Here is a 17,456-nt window from a genome sequence, read left to right on the forward strand (position 1 = left end):
GTTCACTCTTGCTATTGTGGAGCTCATGGGCTGTGAGTGAAGCCTCCGCAGCTGCAAGAGACCCAGTTTGGCTCAGCTGTAGCATTTAGGCAAGTGCAGTCCCCCGGCTTTGTCACTGACTGCCAACAATGGGGTGGGGGGGTGGATGTCTTTCAGTGCCTGTAGCAAGGCTGAACACAGTTGGGGATCAGTGCCAGGCATTCATGTCGCACCTCTTTTCATTGCAATAGATTATTAATTCAAGACTAAAGGTCTGCAATGTTTGGGGGAGGAGATGGTGCCGGGGTTTGGAGAAGTAAAGAAAGATTATGATGTGAGAGTGCATGTGGCCCTGCTGAGGTGATTTTCATACTCGATGGAAGGCATCGACACAGAGTGTTGAGTCCCTGTTGACTCGTTTGTTATTAAAAGTACACAAGTGCCATGGTTCTCAAAATTTTAGCAACTAGCCATTGTTAAATCTGAGTCATCCATCCAGCAGCATCATCTCTTAACTGTCTCAGAAAACCTTCATCTGCACTAGGTTAGAAAATGTTCCTTAAATGGTGAGATTAGACTGATGTTCTGTTTTCTGCACTCCTGTTGATTTGTTGGACCTTTCTGGGCTGGAAAGCGAGCGGAGGCTTGATGAGGAAATGGGCTGCTAATGTGACTTGCCAGCCTGGAGTCATGCACAATTGGTGTGAAGAAATACAGAGGTCACACAGTGTCAAACACAGCATCTCTCCCTTGTTTCCTGTGGTTCTTGAGAGATGTGGGCAGAAAATGAAGAGGATAAATCATGGCCTTGCGAGTTATAAGTGAAGAATCAGCAGGATAATTTGAGTTTTTAAATCGCAGATCCCATTCGACGCAATGTAACACAATTCATATCTGACTTCTTCCTGTTTAATTATTCTGTTGTGAAAATAATTAGGTGATATTTAATGGAGGTGATGGAATTGTCACCCTCTGACTAGAGAGTGTGCCAGAACCTCATGTTACCTCTTTTCGGGAAGGTCTGTCAAACTGGGAGCTGGTGGGCCTTCTATGGGGTAAAGGACTCAGAAAGCAAAAGTTCAGCCTATGGACAACTGCCAGCCAGTCATAAGCTGGTAGTGCTACTGCGAGGTGGTGGCTGCACTACATGTACCCAAGGCCTAGGATTGTCTCTGATCCCAGACCACAGGTGAGTGATTGTGGGGTGTGGGCTGCGGGGGGTGGGGGGCTGGAATTACAAGGTGAGAATGATGGAGGAGTCAGCAGCAAGGGCAGTTGTGATTCTCAGCGGGCCCCCCTTCCCTCAGTCAAACACTGAGTACCTTTGAATGAGGGATTCCATCCCTCCCCGCGCTTCCCCACTCAAGACTCAGAGGTTTGCTTGCCGTGTTCCCTGTCTGGCAAGACCTATCTACTCCTGGGATTATACCATCAGCAGTGGGATAAGGTCGAATGGGCATTAATTGCCTATTTAGCCATTAGTAAGACCTCCAAATTTGCCACAGGAAAGGGTATTAAATTCTGCCCATGGTCTTTCAGGCGTTTGTAACTTTACATCATTGATCCTTCTCTTCCGGATTAATAACAGCAGATTGGAAGTTTGAAATAAAGTTATCAGGCCTTGAATGCTTACTAATTAAGTTCCTCTAAGCTCTAAGTTCACCCCATTTGCACTGCCTGCCGAATTGACTGTCAGAACATTTGAAGTACTGTCTGTTAAACCACATATCGTAACCTGTCTGACTGGGCAAGGAACTTAGCTTGACTCCAGCCACAATGAGATGCCAGACTTAAAACTACAGGTACTTTTGACCTTAGCAGATGCGATGGGGAGAAATATTGCCTGAGTAATATTGTAGTATTGCCTCTGAGTTCTATTGACTTCAAGTGAGGTGGAGCCAAAGATAGTATTTTGTATGTCCCCTTAACAAAGGACAGGTTTAATAATCAAAATAGCCCTCTTCATTCAATTTTGTACGTACTTGTTTCTAAATTTCGCTCAGAACTAGATGAGCTATGTAGATACTTAAGACATTTTTAAAAAATCCAAGTCACAATCGGAATTACTGGGTATGATATTGGTCTTGGATGGTAACAAAAATGGACAATTATGCAGGAGTACAAAAAAAGGGCATATAACTTTAAAAATTATAGCTAGTCTGTTCAGGAGTGACTTCTTCACACAATGGATGATGGAAACCTGAATCTTTTCTCCTCAAGTGCTGTTGATTTTTTAAAGGAATGTTTAACCTCAAGATTAGGCTTCTCCTATCTGCACTCTTGTGGCTTCCCAGCCCATACGTTAGTTATGGACAGGTGGTTGATGTGAACTATCCACCAGTGGGTTGACAGGACTGCTTCTGTCAACTTCCCAACCTTGTCTGTGGGGAAGCAACAGGCCTGTACTTTGTGCCTTCTCTGGCAAAATAATTGAGTTAGGGAAATCAGAAGAATGTGATATAGAACATAGAACATTACGGCACAGTACAGGCCCTTTGGCCCTCAATGTTGTGCTGAGCTATGTCCAATCCCAAGATTAAGCTATCCCACTCCATATAATTCTGGTGTGCTCCATGTACCTATCCAATAACCGCTTGAAAGTTCCTAAAGTGTCCGCCTCCACTATCACAGCAGGCAGTCTATTCCACACCCCAACCACTCTCTGAATGAAGAATCTACCTCAGACATCCCTCCTACATCTCCCACCATGAACCTTATAGTTATGCCCCCTAGTAACAGCTACATCCACCCGAGGAAATAGTCTCTGCACGTCCACTCTATCTATCCCCCACATCATCTTATAAACCTCTATTAAGTCATCTCTCATCCTCCTCCACTCTAAAGAGAAAAGCCCCAGCTCCCTCAACCTTTCCTCATAAGACCTACCCTCCAAACTGGGCAGCATCCTGGTAAATCTCCTCTGCATTCTCTCCAATGCTTCCACATCCTTCTTATAGCGGGGTGACAAGAACTGAACACAATATTCCAAATGTGGTCTCACCAATGTCCGGTATTGTTGCAGCATAACCCCATGGCTCCTAAACTCAAACCCACTGTTTATACACACTAACACACTATAAGCCTTCTTCACGGCTCTATCCACTTGAGTGGCAACCTTCAGAGATCTGTGGATATGAACCCCAAGATCTCTCTGTTCCTCCGCATTCCTCAGAACCCTGCAGTTGACCCTGTAATCCACATTCAAATTAGTCCTACCAAAATGAATCACCTCGCACTTATCAGGATTAAACTCCATCTGCCAGTTTTTGGCCCATCCCTGCATCCTATCAATGTCTCTTTGCAGCCTGCAAGAGCCCTCCACTTCACTACTCCACCAATCTTGGTGTCATTTGCTAACCCACCCTTCAGCCCCCTCTTCCAAGTCATTGTTAAAAATCATAAATAGCAGAGGACCCAGCACTGACCTCTGTGGTACACTGCTAGTAACTGGCATCCAGTCTGAAAATTTTCCTTCCACCACCACCCTCTGTCTTCTATGAGACAACCAGTTACTTATCCAATTGGCCAAATTTCCTTCTATCCCACACATCCTTATCTTCTTCATGAGCCTACCATGGGGAACCTTATCAAACGCCTTACTAAAATCTATGTATACGACATCAACTGCTCTACCTTCATCCACACACTTAGTTACCTCCTCAAAGAATTCAGTCAAATTTATGAGGCAGGACTTACCCCTCACAAAACCGTGCCGACTATCCCAGATTAAACTGCATCTTTCCAAATGGCCATAAATCCTATCTCTCAGAACCCTTTCCATTAACTTACCGACCACTGAAGTAAGAATGACCTATAATTACCACGATCATTCCTATTTCCTTTCTTGAAGAGAGGAACAACGTTTGTCATTCTCTGGTCCTCTGGCACAATCCCCGTGGACAGTGAGGACCCAAGATCAAAGCTAAAGACTCCACAATCTCATCCCTTGCCTCCCAAAGTATCCTAGGATGTATCCTATCTGGCCCAGAGGACTTATCCACCTTCAGGTTTTTCAAAATTGCTAATACATCTTCCCTCAGAACATTTACCTCCATCCTATCAGCCTGTATCATGCGCTCATCCTCAAAAACATGGAACCTCTCCTGAGTGAACACTGAAGAAAAGTATTCATTCAATGCCTCACCTATCTCTTCTGACTCCATGCACAAGTTCCCACTACTATCCTTGACTGGCCCTATCCTCACCCTGGTCATTCTTTTATTTCTCACATAAGAATATGTTGGCTCCACAATATTTATGTACGGTTTTTTAACATTTGAAACAGAAGTTCTTGATGCCTGAGTGGAGTCTAGCTTAGCCATTTATTCGGGGTTTTCAGTTTGAATGAATCTCACAACCAACAATTATGTTACACACTGTTAAACCTTGCAAGATGTATGCATGCCACTGTAAGGTTTATGGGTTGAAAAACATTAGATTTTGATTGATTTAAGCTTGTGATAACATAAGAACATAAGAAATAGGAGCAGGAGTAGGCCATCTAGCCCTTTGAGCCTGCCCCGCCATTCAATAAGATCATGGCTGATCTGTCGTGGCTCAGTTCCACATTCCCGCCCTCTCCCCATAACCCTTAATCCCCTCGCTTATCAAAAACCCATCAACCCGCGTCTTAAAAATATTTAGCGAGGCAGCCTCCACCACTTCAACGGGCAGAGAATTCCAGAGATTCACCACCCTTTGAGTGAAGAAGTTCCTCCTCAACTCCGTTCTAAACCGCCCCCCCTTTATCTTGAGGCCGTGCCCCCTAGTCCTACTGTCCTTTCTGAGTGGGAAGAGTCTCTCCACCTCTATCCTATCCATCCCATTCATCATCTTATATGTCTCAATGAGATCTCCCCTCATTCTTCTAAACTCTAACGAGTACAAGCCTTGTTTATTCAGCCTCTCCTCATAGCTCAACCCCCTCAACCCCAGTATCAGCCTAGTAAACCTCCTCTGCACTCCCTCCAAGGCCAAAATATCCTTGCGTAAGTGCGGCGACCAAAACTGCACACAGTACTCCAGCTGCGGCCTCACCAATGCCCTATACAGCCGCAGCAAGACCGCCCTACTTTTATATTCAATCCCCCTCGCTATGAAGGCCAGCATCCCATTAGCCTTCCTGACCACCTGCTGCGCCTGCAAGCTGGGTTTTTGCGACTCATGCACAAGGACCCCGAGGTCCCTCTGCACCGTCGCCTGCTGCAGTTTTTCTCCACGTAAGAAATAGTCCTTCCTACCATTATTCCTACCAAAGTGGACCACCTCTCACTTGCCAACATTAAATTCCATTTGCCATTTCCTGGCCCATTCGCCCAGCCTATCTAGATCCTTCTGCAGACTCTCCACACCTTCCGCACAATTTGCCGTTTCCCCAATCTTGGTGTCATCAGCAAATTTCGACAGAATACACTCGGTTTCCACCTCCAGATCATCTATATAAATGGTAAATAGCTGAGGCCCCAGCACCGACCCCTGGGGCACTCCACTAGTCACCATCCGCCAATCCGAATAGCACCCATTAACCCCCACTCTCTGCCTCCTATTTGACAACCAATCCTGCTAAAGTTTAAATGAGAAATATACTTTTAAAGTGTGATTAGTGTTACTAACACTTCCTCTCATCCCCCCAAATTGTCTTTATTCATATTCACTGATTCCTAAATTTACATAAAGCTTTAAGATCTTAAAATGGGTAGATATCTTGGTCAAGTCAGATATAGTATTTTCATATGCAGTGGGGTATGGTAGCTATATTGAATTGACCTTTGTAACTAGCAGAATGCTCCAAAAACCAATCTATTGTGGCAAAATTACATGATTGCTGGTGGGATTCTCCACCCTCCCAGCATTGTGTACCCAGCAGTGGGAGACAGTGTGCCATTTGCTGGCAGTGGAACTATCCAGTCCCGCCATTTTCAATGGGATTTCCCATTGAAACCACTCCACACCACCAGGAAACACGAGGGCAGGTGTGTGTTGCTGGCAGGACCAGAGAACCCTGCCGCCAACAAACGGCCAGATAAACCCGTCCTGTATTTTGATGTTAAAGTTATACATTAGCTTTATGTTACTACATATGTATGTTGACTATGACATTTGCTTAATGTTAATAATGGCTGTGAGTTTATGTTACCTCAATATACTTAGTCGTCTAAATTAAAAATGCAGTCAACCAATTATGGTTTTGTCTTCCCTGTTGGTCATATTGGATTTGGTCATATGTTGAGTTGGATTAAACTATCAAAACTTTGAAAAGGAAGGTAAGCAAGGAATTGAGGTCAAAGATAAATCTGTATTTGTTTATCTATGTTGAATAAAGTTTTATATATGACTTTCCCTTTTAATTAGAAGTATCTTACAATAAGTCAGCCAACCTCTCATTTAACTATTTTACATTGGATGTTAAGACAATTGATGACAAATTGTAATTTTTAATTTGTTGACAAATCATTTTCTATGGGATTTAAAATGGGGATTTCTTGAGTAAGGAACCAATGATTGGGCTATCCACAGGTCATAGTTTGAGCAAGGTAAATAATAGGGTCTCAAATAAAGGAAATGTACTACTGGATCCATAATGTTTTTCCTCTGATGGCTGTAGAAATTTCTTTTTCTTTTCCCAGCAATGGTACACCAGCTCAATGAAAGTCATCTGTGTCTGGCTGACAGACCGTTTAGATCTGCAGCTCCATCTCTACCAGCTGAAGACACTCATCAAAATAGTCAAGGTATAAATAGCTTTTTACTTATTTCTCAAGAGGCCACTTAGTACATTCCAACTTCTCTTATCTTCATGAGATAAATAACTGATAAATTCTATTTTGTTTGTGAGAAAAGGTCATTTTAATTTCATTGACTTTAACATGCATCTGATGCATTGTTGTATTTCAACATACTTGGCAGTCACATTGCGTGCTTGCTAAGAGATTGATTGGAGAAGTTATTTTTCAGCGAAGTAATGATTTAAAAGGGAGATGCAATGAGTCATTAACTGTGAGGATTAAAGGCAAGATCAGATCTGCATTTACATAAGGGGATGACACACCCTCTTTTAAAGATTAGGCACAGTCCTGTAGAACATAAGAACATAAGAAATAGGAGCAGGAGTAGGCCATCTGGCCCTTCGAGCCTGCCCCGCCATTCAATAAGATCATGGCTGATCTGTCGTGGCTCAGTTCCACATTCCCACCCTCTCCCCATAACCCTTAATCCCCTCTCTTATCAAAAACCCATCAACCCTCTTCTTAAAAATATTTAGCGAGGTAGCCTCCACCACTTCAACAGGCAGAGGATTCCAGAGATTCACCACCCTTTGAGTGAAGAAGTTCTTCCTCAACTCTGTTCTAAACCGCCCCCCCTTTATCTTGAGGCTTTGCCCCCTAGTCCTACTGTCCTTTCTGAGTGGGAAGAGTCTCTCCACCTCTATCCTATCCACCCCATTCATCATCTTATACATCTCAATGAGATCTCCCCTCATTCTTCTAAACTCTAACGAGTACAAGCCTAGTTTATTCAGCCTCTCCTCATAGCTCAACCCCCTCAACTCCGGCATCAGCCTAGTAAACCTCCTCTGCACTCCCTCCAAGGGTTTACAGTGGAATATTGATGCATGGAAATTTTCAAACTCATAGGGCAGAATTTTTGATTTTGGGTTAGGACAACAGTGTCAGAATCATTTCCTGGTCCCAACCGCACACAGCAGAAGTGTGTTTGACACGCCTATGCAATTTTTGTTGGATTGGCCAACTAAGGACGGTGGGTGAGCTCCTGATGGTGGAGGGCCAATAGAATCTCCTTATATAGTGAAATGGAGCTCTGGCCACCTGGTTTGTCGCCAGGAGGTGGCCAGCTTTCTCTGGCCATGTTTCAACTTATTCAGGGGCCACACCAGCTGGCTGAAAAAAATCCTGTTAGTGCATGGAAGAGGAGCCTTAATAGGTTCCTTATTGTCCTCAACTGGTTAACAGTTGCTTGTGGGTGCTCAACTTCTCACCCCAAATCCACCCTCTTTAAAAACGTCTTAGAGGGGGAACAGTGCCAACAGGCTAGCATACCAGCTGGTGGTGAGAAACTCTGAGCAAATGTCTCCGCCAGACTTCCATAATTCTGTCTGTGGTACAGGAATATCTCCTTTCTGTAAGATAGGTCATACCTGACAAATTGGATTGAAGTAACAGACAGGTCAATGTCAACAAATGCTATTTAGATGGACTTCCTGAAGGTATAAAATAAAGCGCATCATAAAAGACTGTCATCTAAAGTTGAAGCTCGTAGCATTTGAAGGCAAGTTATTGAGCAAGTTAGAAAATTGACAGAGCAGAAGATGCCAGAGGTCAGAATGTTATACCCTCTCTAATGTGTGTTTAAATGTGCTGGGGAAAATGTGCCACAAAAAGAGAGTTGGCATCTAACCAGCAGTGGCAGGTTAGAAGCTCCTGCAAACGACAACATAGGATTCTGGCCATGCACTGCCAAGTGTGTGCACATATGCAGACAGGTATCAGTGACCATCTTGCATTGGCAGGAGGATGTGTTAAAATGACATGACAAGACGATTTGAGATCATATAAGATCTTGAGAGGCCTTGACATGTGGGATGTGAAGAGAATGTTTCCACTTGTGGAAAAATCTAGAACTTGGGGGTCCCTATTTAAAAATAAGAGATCACTCATTTAACATGGAAATGAAGAGTGTAAAGGAATATCGGGGAAAGGCAAGTTAATGGAGTTTGGTCACAGATCAACCATGATCCCACTGCATGGCAGCAAAGATTTGAGGGGCTAAGTGATTTCCCCTTGTTCCCAAGCTCAATTTAGCTTGGTAATTAACATTAGAGCATAGTTTATCAGATGATTGCACCATTGTGGTTTAAGGTGAAATGAAAAATAGATATTAAAATATCAAGAGTTGTACAGGCCAACCATAATGTGACCATCTGTGTTGTATTTAGTTCAATAGGTGGAGATTTCCACTCAGAAAGCTTGATGCAATGTGCAAACCCACAATGTTTTCTGTCATACTGATTTCACCTGTAGGAGATGCTATCATTGAAGTTCTCAATTGTAAGGAAGCCACATTTTCGGGTTCACCCAGCCTAGGCGACACACACAATAGATGCTATTTAACAGTGAGAAATTATCAAAAAAAGGAATTATAATGATGTATGTCATGGGCAATCTAAAAATATATTTCCCCTTCAAGATTCCATTTCACTGTCTTCTGTCACTCACCCAACTCTGATCACGCAGAATACGCTCAGGTTAACTATTAATTTAACCATTAAATTAATTCCCACATTCAGCCATATTTCTCCACATCCCATACCTTCTCTGTTTTATTAGACTTTTTTTTTAATCTTTGGATCATCCTATACAACTTCCACAATTGCACAACACTTTGGGTTAAATCCAAAAATAAATGGTGCTGTGATAATACTCTCCATGTTCCTACTCCCAGTAAGGACGGTCACTGGGAGGATCCATGTTTTCAGGAAAGTAATGATGATTTAAAAGGGAGATGCAGTGAGTCATTAACTATCAGGATTAAAGGCAAGATCAGATCTGTATTTACATGTGGGGGTGACACACCTTCTTTTGAACATTAGGCACAGTCCTGTAGACTTGGATAGATTTACAATGGGATATTGATGCACGGGAATTTTCAAACTGATAGGGCATAATTTTTGATTTTGGGTTGGGACAACAATGTCAGAATCACTTCCTGGTCCCAAACCCATACAGCAGCCCATGTTTGACACGCCTATGCAATTTTTGTTGGATTGGCCAATTAAGAAGCTCCCGATGGTGGAAGGCCAATAGAATCTCCTTATATAGTGAAATGAAGCTCTGGCCACCTGGTTTGTCACCAGGAGCTGGTCAGCTTTCTCTGACTATGTTTCAACTTCTGCAGCTGACTACACAAAATCCTGTTAGTGCATGGAAGAAACCTTAATGTCCTCGACTGGTTAACAGGTGCCTGTGGGTGCTTAACTGTCTCACCCCAAATCAACCCTCTTTAAAAATGTCCTGGGGGGGACAGTGCCAGCAGGCTAGCGTACCAGCTTGCAGCAGAAAACTCTGGGCATATGTGTCTCTGCCAGACTTCCATAATTCTGTCTGTGGTGCAGGAATATCTCCTTTCTATAGGATAGGTCATACCTAACAAATTGGATTGAAGTAACAGACAGGGCAATGTAAACAATTGCTATTTAGATGGACTTCCTGAAGATATATGATAAAGCCCATCATAAAAGACTGTCAGCTAAAGTCGAACCTCATGGCATTTGAAGGCAAATTGTCAGAAAATGAAGACTTTGGGAAGACTGCCATCCCCTTTCTTGATATTGACCAATTGCTGTAAATCAGTTGATCAAATTCTGCACAAAACTTTCAGGAAAAGTAGCTGGAGAGTGAATGCAAGTTGTGGGTAACATGGCAAGGAGTGAAAGGGGGAACACTCCTTTAGATATCAAAGCAGCCTAGAATTCACCAATTTGCCTGCCTACATATATTTCACTCCATGGCAGCAATCCTGTTCTACCTGCAAAGTGGGTTTTCAATATTGCTGGCCTTAGTTCTCAAAAGCAGACATTTCACTTGTACCTGGTTACCAGTCTTCCTCTTCCCCCTTCCTTGCTTAGCCCCCCTCTCTCTCCCTTGTTTTCAATCTCCACTCTCCCACTTCTATCTCCTTTCTATCTCTCTCTTCCATACTTCCCCCTCTTCATTCCCGCTACCTTTCTCCCCTTTTCACTCTCTTTCCCATATCTCTTTCTTCTACTCTTTTCAACTCCCTCTCTTTTTTCCTGTGCAGCCTCCCTCTTTTCCTACCCTAGTTCTCGCCCCTCCTTCCATATTCTTCCTCTCCACAGAATCCTACAGTGCAGAAAGAGGCTATCTGGCCCATTGAATCTGCAGAGAATCTCCAAAATGTTTGACAGTATATTGGCGATGACAATTTACAACGAATTGACTCTTGAAGAGTCAGTGTTTGCAGGGATATTTGCAATGATTAAAAATATCCCAACAGCTAAGATACAAATCACTGCTCTTCAAAACAGGCACTAATATCTTAGTGACATGCCTCAATTTGATGGCATCGTGACTGACTTTTTACTTGCATCTGTTCCCTTGGTTATGCGGCATTTAGATTCCAAAGCTGACCCATGTTGACATGCCAAACAAAATATACTAGTTATAGTGTTTATACTGGGGGTCCATTTAATAAAACAGCATAATACACTGAATGTTATATTTACCAAAACAGTAAAGAAAGCTTAATAGGTTCCTTTTGAAGGCATTGCTTTCGTTGGGCTTGGTGAATGGCTCTTCAATAATGTAATAATTTTCCTACAATCCCGTTCCTTACTGATCTGCATCTGTAAAAATCTACAGAGCATCTTTCTGCAGAGGTACCTTAATCTGCTGCTTTGCCCAGGCAGGTTAAGTTTGGATTTTAAAAAATCCTGTGGATGATAAGGAATGGTTTAAATTGTTTACTTCTAAGTTTTCACCCCTTCTACTACTCAAACAGCTGATTCCTGATGGCAGAGAACCGATCGACAATCAACTGGATACTCTAGTACTTCGTCAAACACCTTCCTGCATATAGCAACCTGCACAATGGATTTTATCAGTTCATTCAATCATGGGAGGTGTCATAGACAGGCCTGATCCTCCTGTGAACACCTAACATCCTTCCTGCTTGCTTTCAAGAGGATGACTGCTAGGAAGTTAGAGAGCAGGAGTAAAAACAAAAAATGCTGGACAAACTCAGCAGGTCTGGCAGTGAGATTGGAGAGAAAAACAATCCAATATAACTCCTCTTCACAATACCTTTAAAACAAAACACTCAAGCACTTAAAGGATTTAACATCTTATGGAAAATGCAGCATCCCAAAAAAAGAAGTGTGCAACTATTAAACCAAGGCTGACAGGGAGTGAGCTTCAAATGCATGACAGAGAGACAACACCAAGCAAAAGCCAGGCACTCCTCCAGTGAGGAGGAACTGGCGAGGGATTCGCCACAGAGCAGCTCTTGTGGCACTTGCTGCTGGGCAGATGTGGAGCAAAAAACAAACAGCACCAGTCAGTCACCCAACAATTACAGCAGGAGACAAACACTGGCACGGCCAGGCCAACTGGAGAAAGCATTTTTATAATGGTTTCACAACAGCTTAAAATGAAATAATCAGGCAGAAGTATCATATGGAACCAAACAAACTATCATGTCCTAGGTTGGCAGGGACTGAACTTTATAATAATCTCAGTGTGACAGATAAGAATTGGGTGAATAATAAGCCTGACTTCCTGCTTTCTAAAAACAAAATACTGCAGATGCTGGAAATCTGAAATAAAAACTGAAAATACTGGAAAAAAATCAGCAGGCATGGCAGCTTCTGTGGAGAGAGCAATTAGTTAAAGTTTCCAGTCGGTGTGGCTCTTCTTCAGAGCTGAGTGATAAGGGTGTCGGTTCACGGTGGCACAGTGGTTAGCACTGCTACCTCACAGCACCAGGGACCTGGGTTTGATTCCTGCTTGGGTCACTGTGTGTGGAGTTTGCGTGTTCTCCCCATGTTTCCTCTGGGTGCTCTGGTTTCCTCCCACAGTCCAAAAATGTGTGGGTTAGGTTGATTGGCCATGCTAAATTGCCCCTTAGTGTCAGGGGATTAGTAGGGTAAATAAGTAGGGTTATTAGGATAGGGCTGGACTGGGATTATGGTTGGTGCAGACTCAATGGGCCGAATGGCCTCCTCCTGCACTATAGGAGTTCTAGGAAGCCCAACTTGGGAAATCAAAATCAAGTCTGACATCCAGTGCAATACTGAAGGAGTGCAACACTGTTGGGGATGCTGCATTTTCCATCAGATGGCACTTTAAGCGCCTCAGCATGTTTTAAAGTGTCTGTTTAAATGTTGTAGCTGAGTAGAAAAATGCAGTGCCAATGTGCTACTAACACTGAGAAGGTCCCAGTTTCATCCGATAGCATCATACGACTTCAGCAGTACATTTCCAGGACTGAGATATTGGGCTTCTATCTCTCCAGCTCGGGAGTGGAAAGAAATGGGCACCATTCTGTCCAACTGTAACCTGTAAACCTACAGACCAAGTGCTGGAAAGTGGAATTAAAATGAGTGGCTAATTTTTTTTTCTATTTTTTGGCTAGTGCAGTCACAAATGAGCTGAATAGCCTTTTTCTGCACCATAACTTTTCTTTCTATTCTCAATTGCTATGGCCGCTTGTGAACATCAGATGTGGACAAGGGTTAGGCTCTGCTGAACTTGTCAAAGCTAACAAATGGAGAATAGCCAGTTAGGCAAGGTAATGGCACTGGATTGCATTTGCCCCAGTAAGGGAGCAGGAGAAAGAGAAAAACATGCATTTATAAGAACATAAGAAATAGGAGCAGGAGTAGGCCATCCAGCCCTTCGAGCCTGCCCCGCCATTCAATAAGATCATGGCTGATCTGTCGCTGCTCAGTTCCACTTTCCCGCCCTCTCCCCATAACCCTTAATCCCCTCTCCTATCAAAAACCCATCAACCTGCGTCTTAAAAATATTTAGCGAGGCAGCCTCCACCACTTCAACGGGCAGAGAATTCCAGAGATTCACCACCCTTTGAGTGAAGAAGTTCCTCCTCAATTCCGTTCTGAACCACCCCCCTTTTATCTTGAGGCTGTGCCCCCTAGTCCTACTGTCTTTTTTGAGCGGGAAGAGTCTCTCCATCTCTGTCCTATCCATCCCATTCATCATCTTATACGTCTCAATGAGATCTCCCCTCATTCTTCTAAACTCTAACGAGTACAAGCCCAGTTTATTCAGCCTCTCCTCATAGCTCAACCCCCTCAACTCCGGCATCAGCCTAGTAAACCTCCTCTGCACTCCCTCCAAGGCCAAAATATCTTTGCGCAGGTGCGGCGCCCAAAACTGCACACAGTACTCCAGCTGCGGCCTCACTAATGCCCTATACAGCTGCAGCAAGACCTCCCTACTTTTATATTCAATCCCCCTCGCTATGAAGGCCAGCATCCCATTCGCCTTCCTGACCACCTGCTGCACCTGCAAGCTGGGTTTTTGCGACTCATGCACAAGGACCCCGAGGTCCCTCTGCACCGTCGCCTGCTGCAGTTTTTCGCCCCGTAAGTAATAGTCCTTCCTACCATTCTTCCTACCAAAGTGGACCACCTCACACTTGCCAACATTGAATTCCATTTGCCATTTCCTGGCCCATTCGCCCAGCCTATCTAGATCCTTCTGCAGACTCTCCACACCCTCCGCACAATTTGCCGTTCTCCCAATCTTGGTGTCATCAGCAAATTTCGACACTCTACACTCGGTTCCCTCCTCCAGATCATCTATATAAATGGTAAAAAGCTGAGGCCCCAGCACCGACCCCTGGGGCACTCCACTAGTCACCATCCGCCAATCCAAATAGCACCTGTTGACCCCCACTCTCTGCCTCCTATTTGACAACCAATCCTCTATCCACGCTAACACCCTACCCCCAATTCCATGTCCCTCGACCTTCTGCAATAACCTCGTGAGGCACTTTGTCAAACGCCTTCTGAAAATCTAGAAAGACCACATTTATGGAGTGGCCTACCTGACTTTATGACATTCTGGATTTATTTACTGTCAATAACCTACTATTTTGAAGTCCCACTGTTATAATGTAGCAAATGCAGCAGCCAGTTTGTGCACAGCAAACTCCTACAGACAGCAATGAAATGACCAACCAAATAATCTGTTTCAGTGATATTGATGGAGGGATTGATATTGTCCAGTGTACCAGCCTTTTCTTCAATATATTTGATTTATTGTCACATGTATTGGAATATAGTGAAAAGTATTGTTTCTTGCACGCTCTACAGACAAAACATACCATTTATAGAGTGCACAGGGGAAAAGGAAAAAACAGACTGTAAAATACAGTGTGGAGAGTGCGGCGGAATGGTTGGACTATCTGATGGGCAAAACAGGGCAAGCTTTCATCGAAAGGACGGCATTTGTCAGTGCAGCACTCCAACCGCCCAGATTTGGTGAAATGGGACTCAGAATGAAAATAATACAGGGCAGTCGCCACCATATTTAATGTGATCGCACTAACAACCAACATGTTCGCTTTACCCAGAGCGTGTCTGCTCGCCCAATGTTACTCATCTGCAGAAACCGATTTGCTTTGCTTCAAATCGAAAAGGTTGCCGTGGCATATTTGGCGGCTGCACGTCCTAGAAACAAGATGCTTACTTTGAAATGATCTTTTTTTTCCCTCTTGCTGCAGAAATCGTACAGGGACTTCAGACTGCAAGGGGTTTTAGAAGGGACGCTGAACTGTAAAGAATATGAAACCATCCACACGCGTTTGACAGTGGAGGAAGCCACAGCTTCTGTGTCCGAGGGTGGAGGTCTCCAGGGTATCACAATGAAAGACAGCGACGAAGAGGGCGAAGATGTAAAATAGAGGAAAAAAATGAGACGATCCTTTTGGATTCATTATTTTTCAACCAGTGTTTGTACCATTTCTTCAGAGGATGGGGGAAAATACAGTGTAATGAGGTTGCCCAACTTTACAGCATAGCCGCAGAGTAGAGAGGGGAAGGTAGATTTGTGACTGAACTCGGTGTTGAACTGTGCCCATAGTGTCCGGCTGCTCCTCAAATCAGACATGGTGTACTTCTCCCCATTGATAAAGAGCAAAGGGGCCTAGGATTCGACTTTCCCGGGAGGGAGGGGGGCGCGTGATATTCTGACAGCAACCTCTAATATTAGGAAAATGTGTCCACAGCCCAGGTGGCAGGAAAACCTGCCATAAATGACACATTCCCAATGAAATCACCACCAGTGTAGCATCGGGCACACCTCTGGAAAAGAAATGTACGGGGAAGGGGGTGCTATTAGTCATCTTGTGCGGTTTGTGGTCTTAATTGGTGACATAAAGCAGCATGATAGAATAAAACAGCCATGTCATGTCGAGGTGTTTTTTTTGTGCCTGATATTCTGGGCATCTTTGTAAATATAGCGATGCCTTTCTATAGATCTAGCTACGAAAATATTGCACGCTTTTCACCGACCTGGAACAAGGGCACATTGATCTGGAGAAGTTAAGTAGAGTGTGCATAACCAGGCAAGAATGAAGCGACTTTGGGACAGTGATTTCAGTGGGGCGGGCGGAATGGACAAAGGCATGTCCCTGCAAAATAGAAGCCTTGTGTCAGTGCCGAGGCTGAGTGCTCAGAAACATTCCTCCTTTTCTTGGCTTCCCTGCACTGTAATTGTCGAGTTGCCACAGACTCTTACATCTGTCTCTAGTGGGAGAGTGAAAATGCCCCTAATGGTTACCCCTCCCTCAATGGCCACTGCGGATGACAATTCAGGAATGTTTGCAGCATTTCTAAAAGCGATAGCAAAAAAAAAAATCCATCTTGATATTGAGGCTTTAATTCTAACAAACCCTCGTCTACATTTCCATTTTATATTCGTTTAACAGACTTGCCTGGAATTATGAGGTTTATGAAGATGCTTGCGAATCGGACCAACTAGGACATTTTTAAAAAATCTCACTTTTTTAAAAAAACAGCATCATGCTGTTCGTGGACGGTCTAAATACTTTGAGGAATCTAATTATTAAAATGAGGATCTATTTAAATAGTTCAGTAAAGTGATTTGCGTTTGACATAATAGCGGTCAATGGGGCTGCATTGTTTTATGGATCATCTCGTTCAGAAAAAAACATGACTTTTAAAAAGATATATCTTTGGATTTTTAATCAAAGACACAAATCTTAGTCAGCGCGTGTGTGTGTGAGAGTAAGAGAGAGAGAGAGATTGCCTGCATTCTGTGATTTATATGAGCGGCTCAGCGCTATTTAACTGAATTTGCAGTAACCTAGCCTTCAGTGAGAGAGAAATGGTTAGCGCCCTGCTTTTTGGAACTATGCTTATCTCCTGTAAATAAAGCGTGTACAACCTCAGTGCAGTGTGTAGAATTTTCAAAATAACCCAGAGAATAACAGCAGGTACTAGTGGAAATGGACAGCCATTTCAGAGCGGATTCTGCTCCAGATTTTAAACCCAGTGCGGTATGTTTGTGTGTTACGCGACTTGTGCTTTTTTTCACCCTAGTTTAATTTCGCATCATCACATTCTCGGGTTCAGGGATAAGTCAGATGAAATTCGCCTCAATAATGTGCCTGCCTTTGATAATTAGTGAAAGGAGCACGCTGTGAAAATGTTTTCACAAACAGCCAATTAACAACAGCGAACCAATCACCAGGCCCCGGATATTTGGCTATGTATTTCTTTTAACATTTCCATACAAGGTCCAGTTTGACTAGTTGGATGCGGTCGTTGAGAAACAACAACAACTAGAATCATTCGTTATCCTCCAGCAGATTGGAACAAGTCGGCCAATGGCAAGAGAAAGTAGGGTGGTTTATTGATGCTCGAGTCAGACCCATTGATTTATTAAACACTAGCT

At 43.5% G+C, this 17,456-nt stretch overlaps 1 protein-coding gene across 3 annotated transcripts in view; it reads left to right on the top strand.

Annotated features, from left to right (window-relative positions):
• cadps2 (Ca++-dependent secretion activator 2) overlaps positions 1-17,160 on the top strand; it is a 660,232-nt gene extending 643,072 nt beyond the window's left edge. The window contains exons 29-30 of one of the 3 annotated variants that reach the window (XM_080190798.1): positions 6,606-6,710; positions 15,262-17,159. In XM_080190798.1, coding sequence (XP_080046924.1) covers positions 6,606-6,710; positions 15,262-15,441 — 285 coding nt within the window. In that variant the 3' untranslated portion in view covers positions 15,442-17,159. Of the gene's footprint in view, positions 1-6,605; positions 6,711-15,261 lie in introns of all 3 variants that reach the window. The other 2 variants (XM_080190799.1, XM_080190802.1) reach the window with 2 other exon arrangements.
• The last annotated feature ends 296 nt before the right edge of the window (positions 17,161-17,456 follow it).

The sequence above is a fragment of the Carcharhinus amblyrhynchos genome, chromosome 6, assembly GCF_965287045.1.
Source record: "Carcharhinus amblyrhynchos chromosome 6, sCarAmb.v2.hapA, whole genome shotgun sequence".
Taxonomy (NCBI): domain Eukaryota; kingdom Metazoa; phylum Chordata; class Chondrichthyes; order Carcharhiniformes; family Carcharhinidae; genus Carcharhinus; species Carcharhinus amblyrhynchos.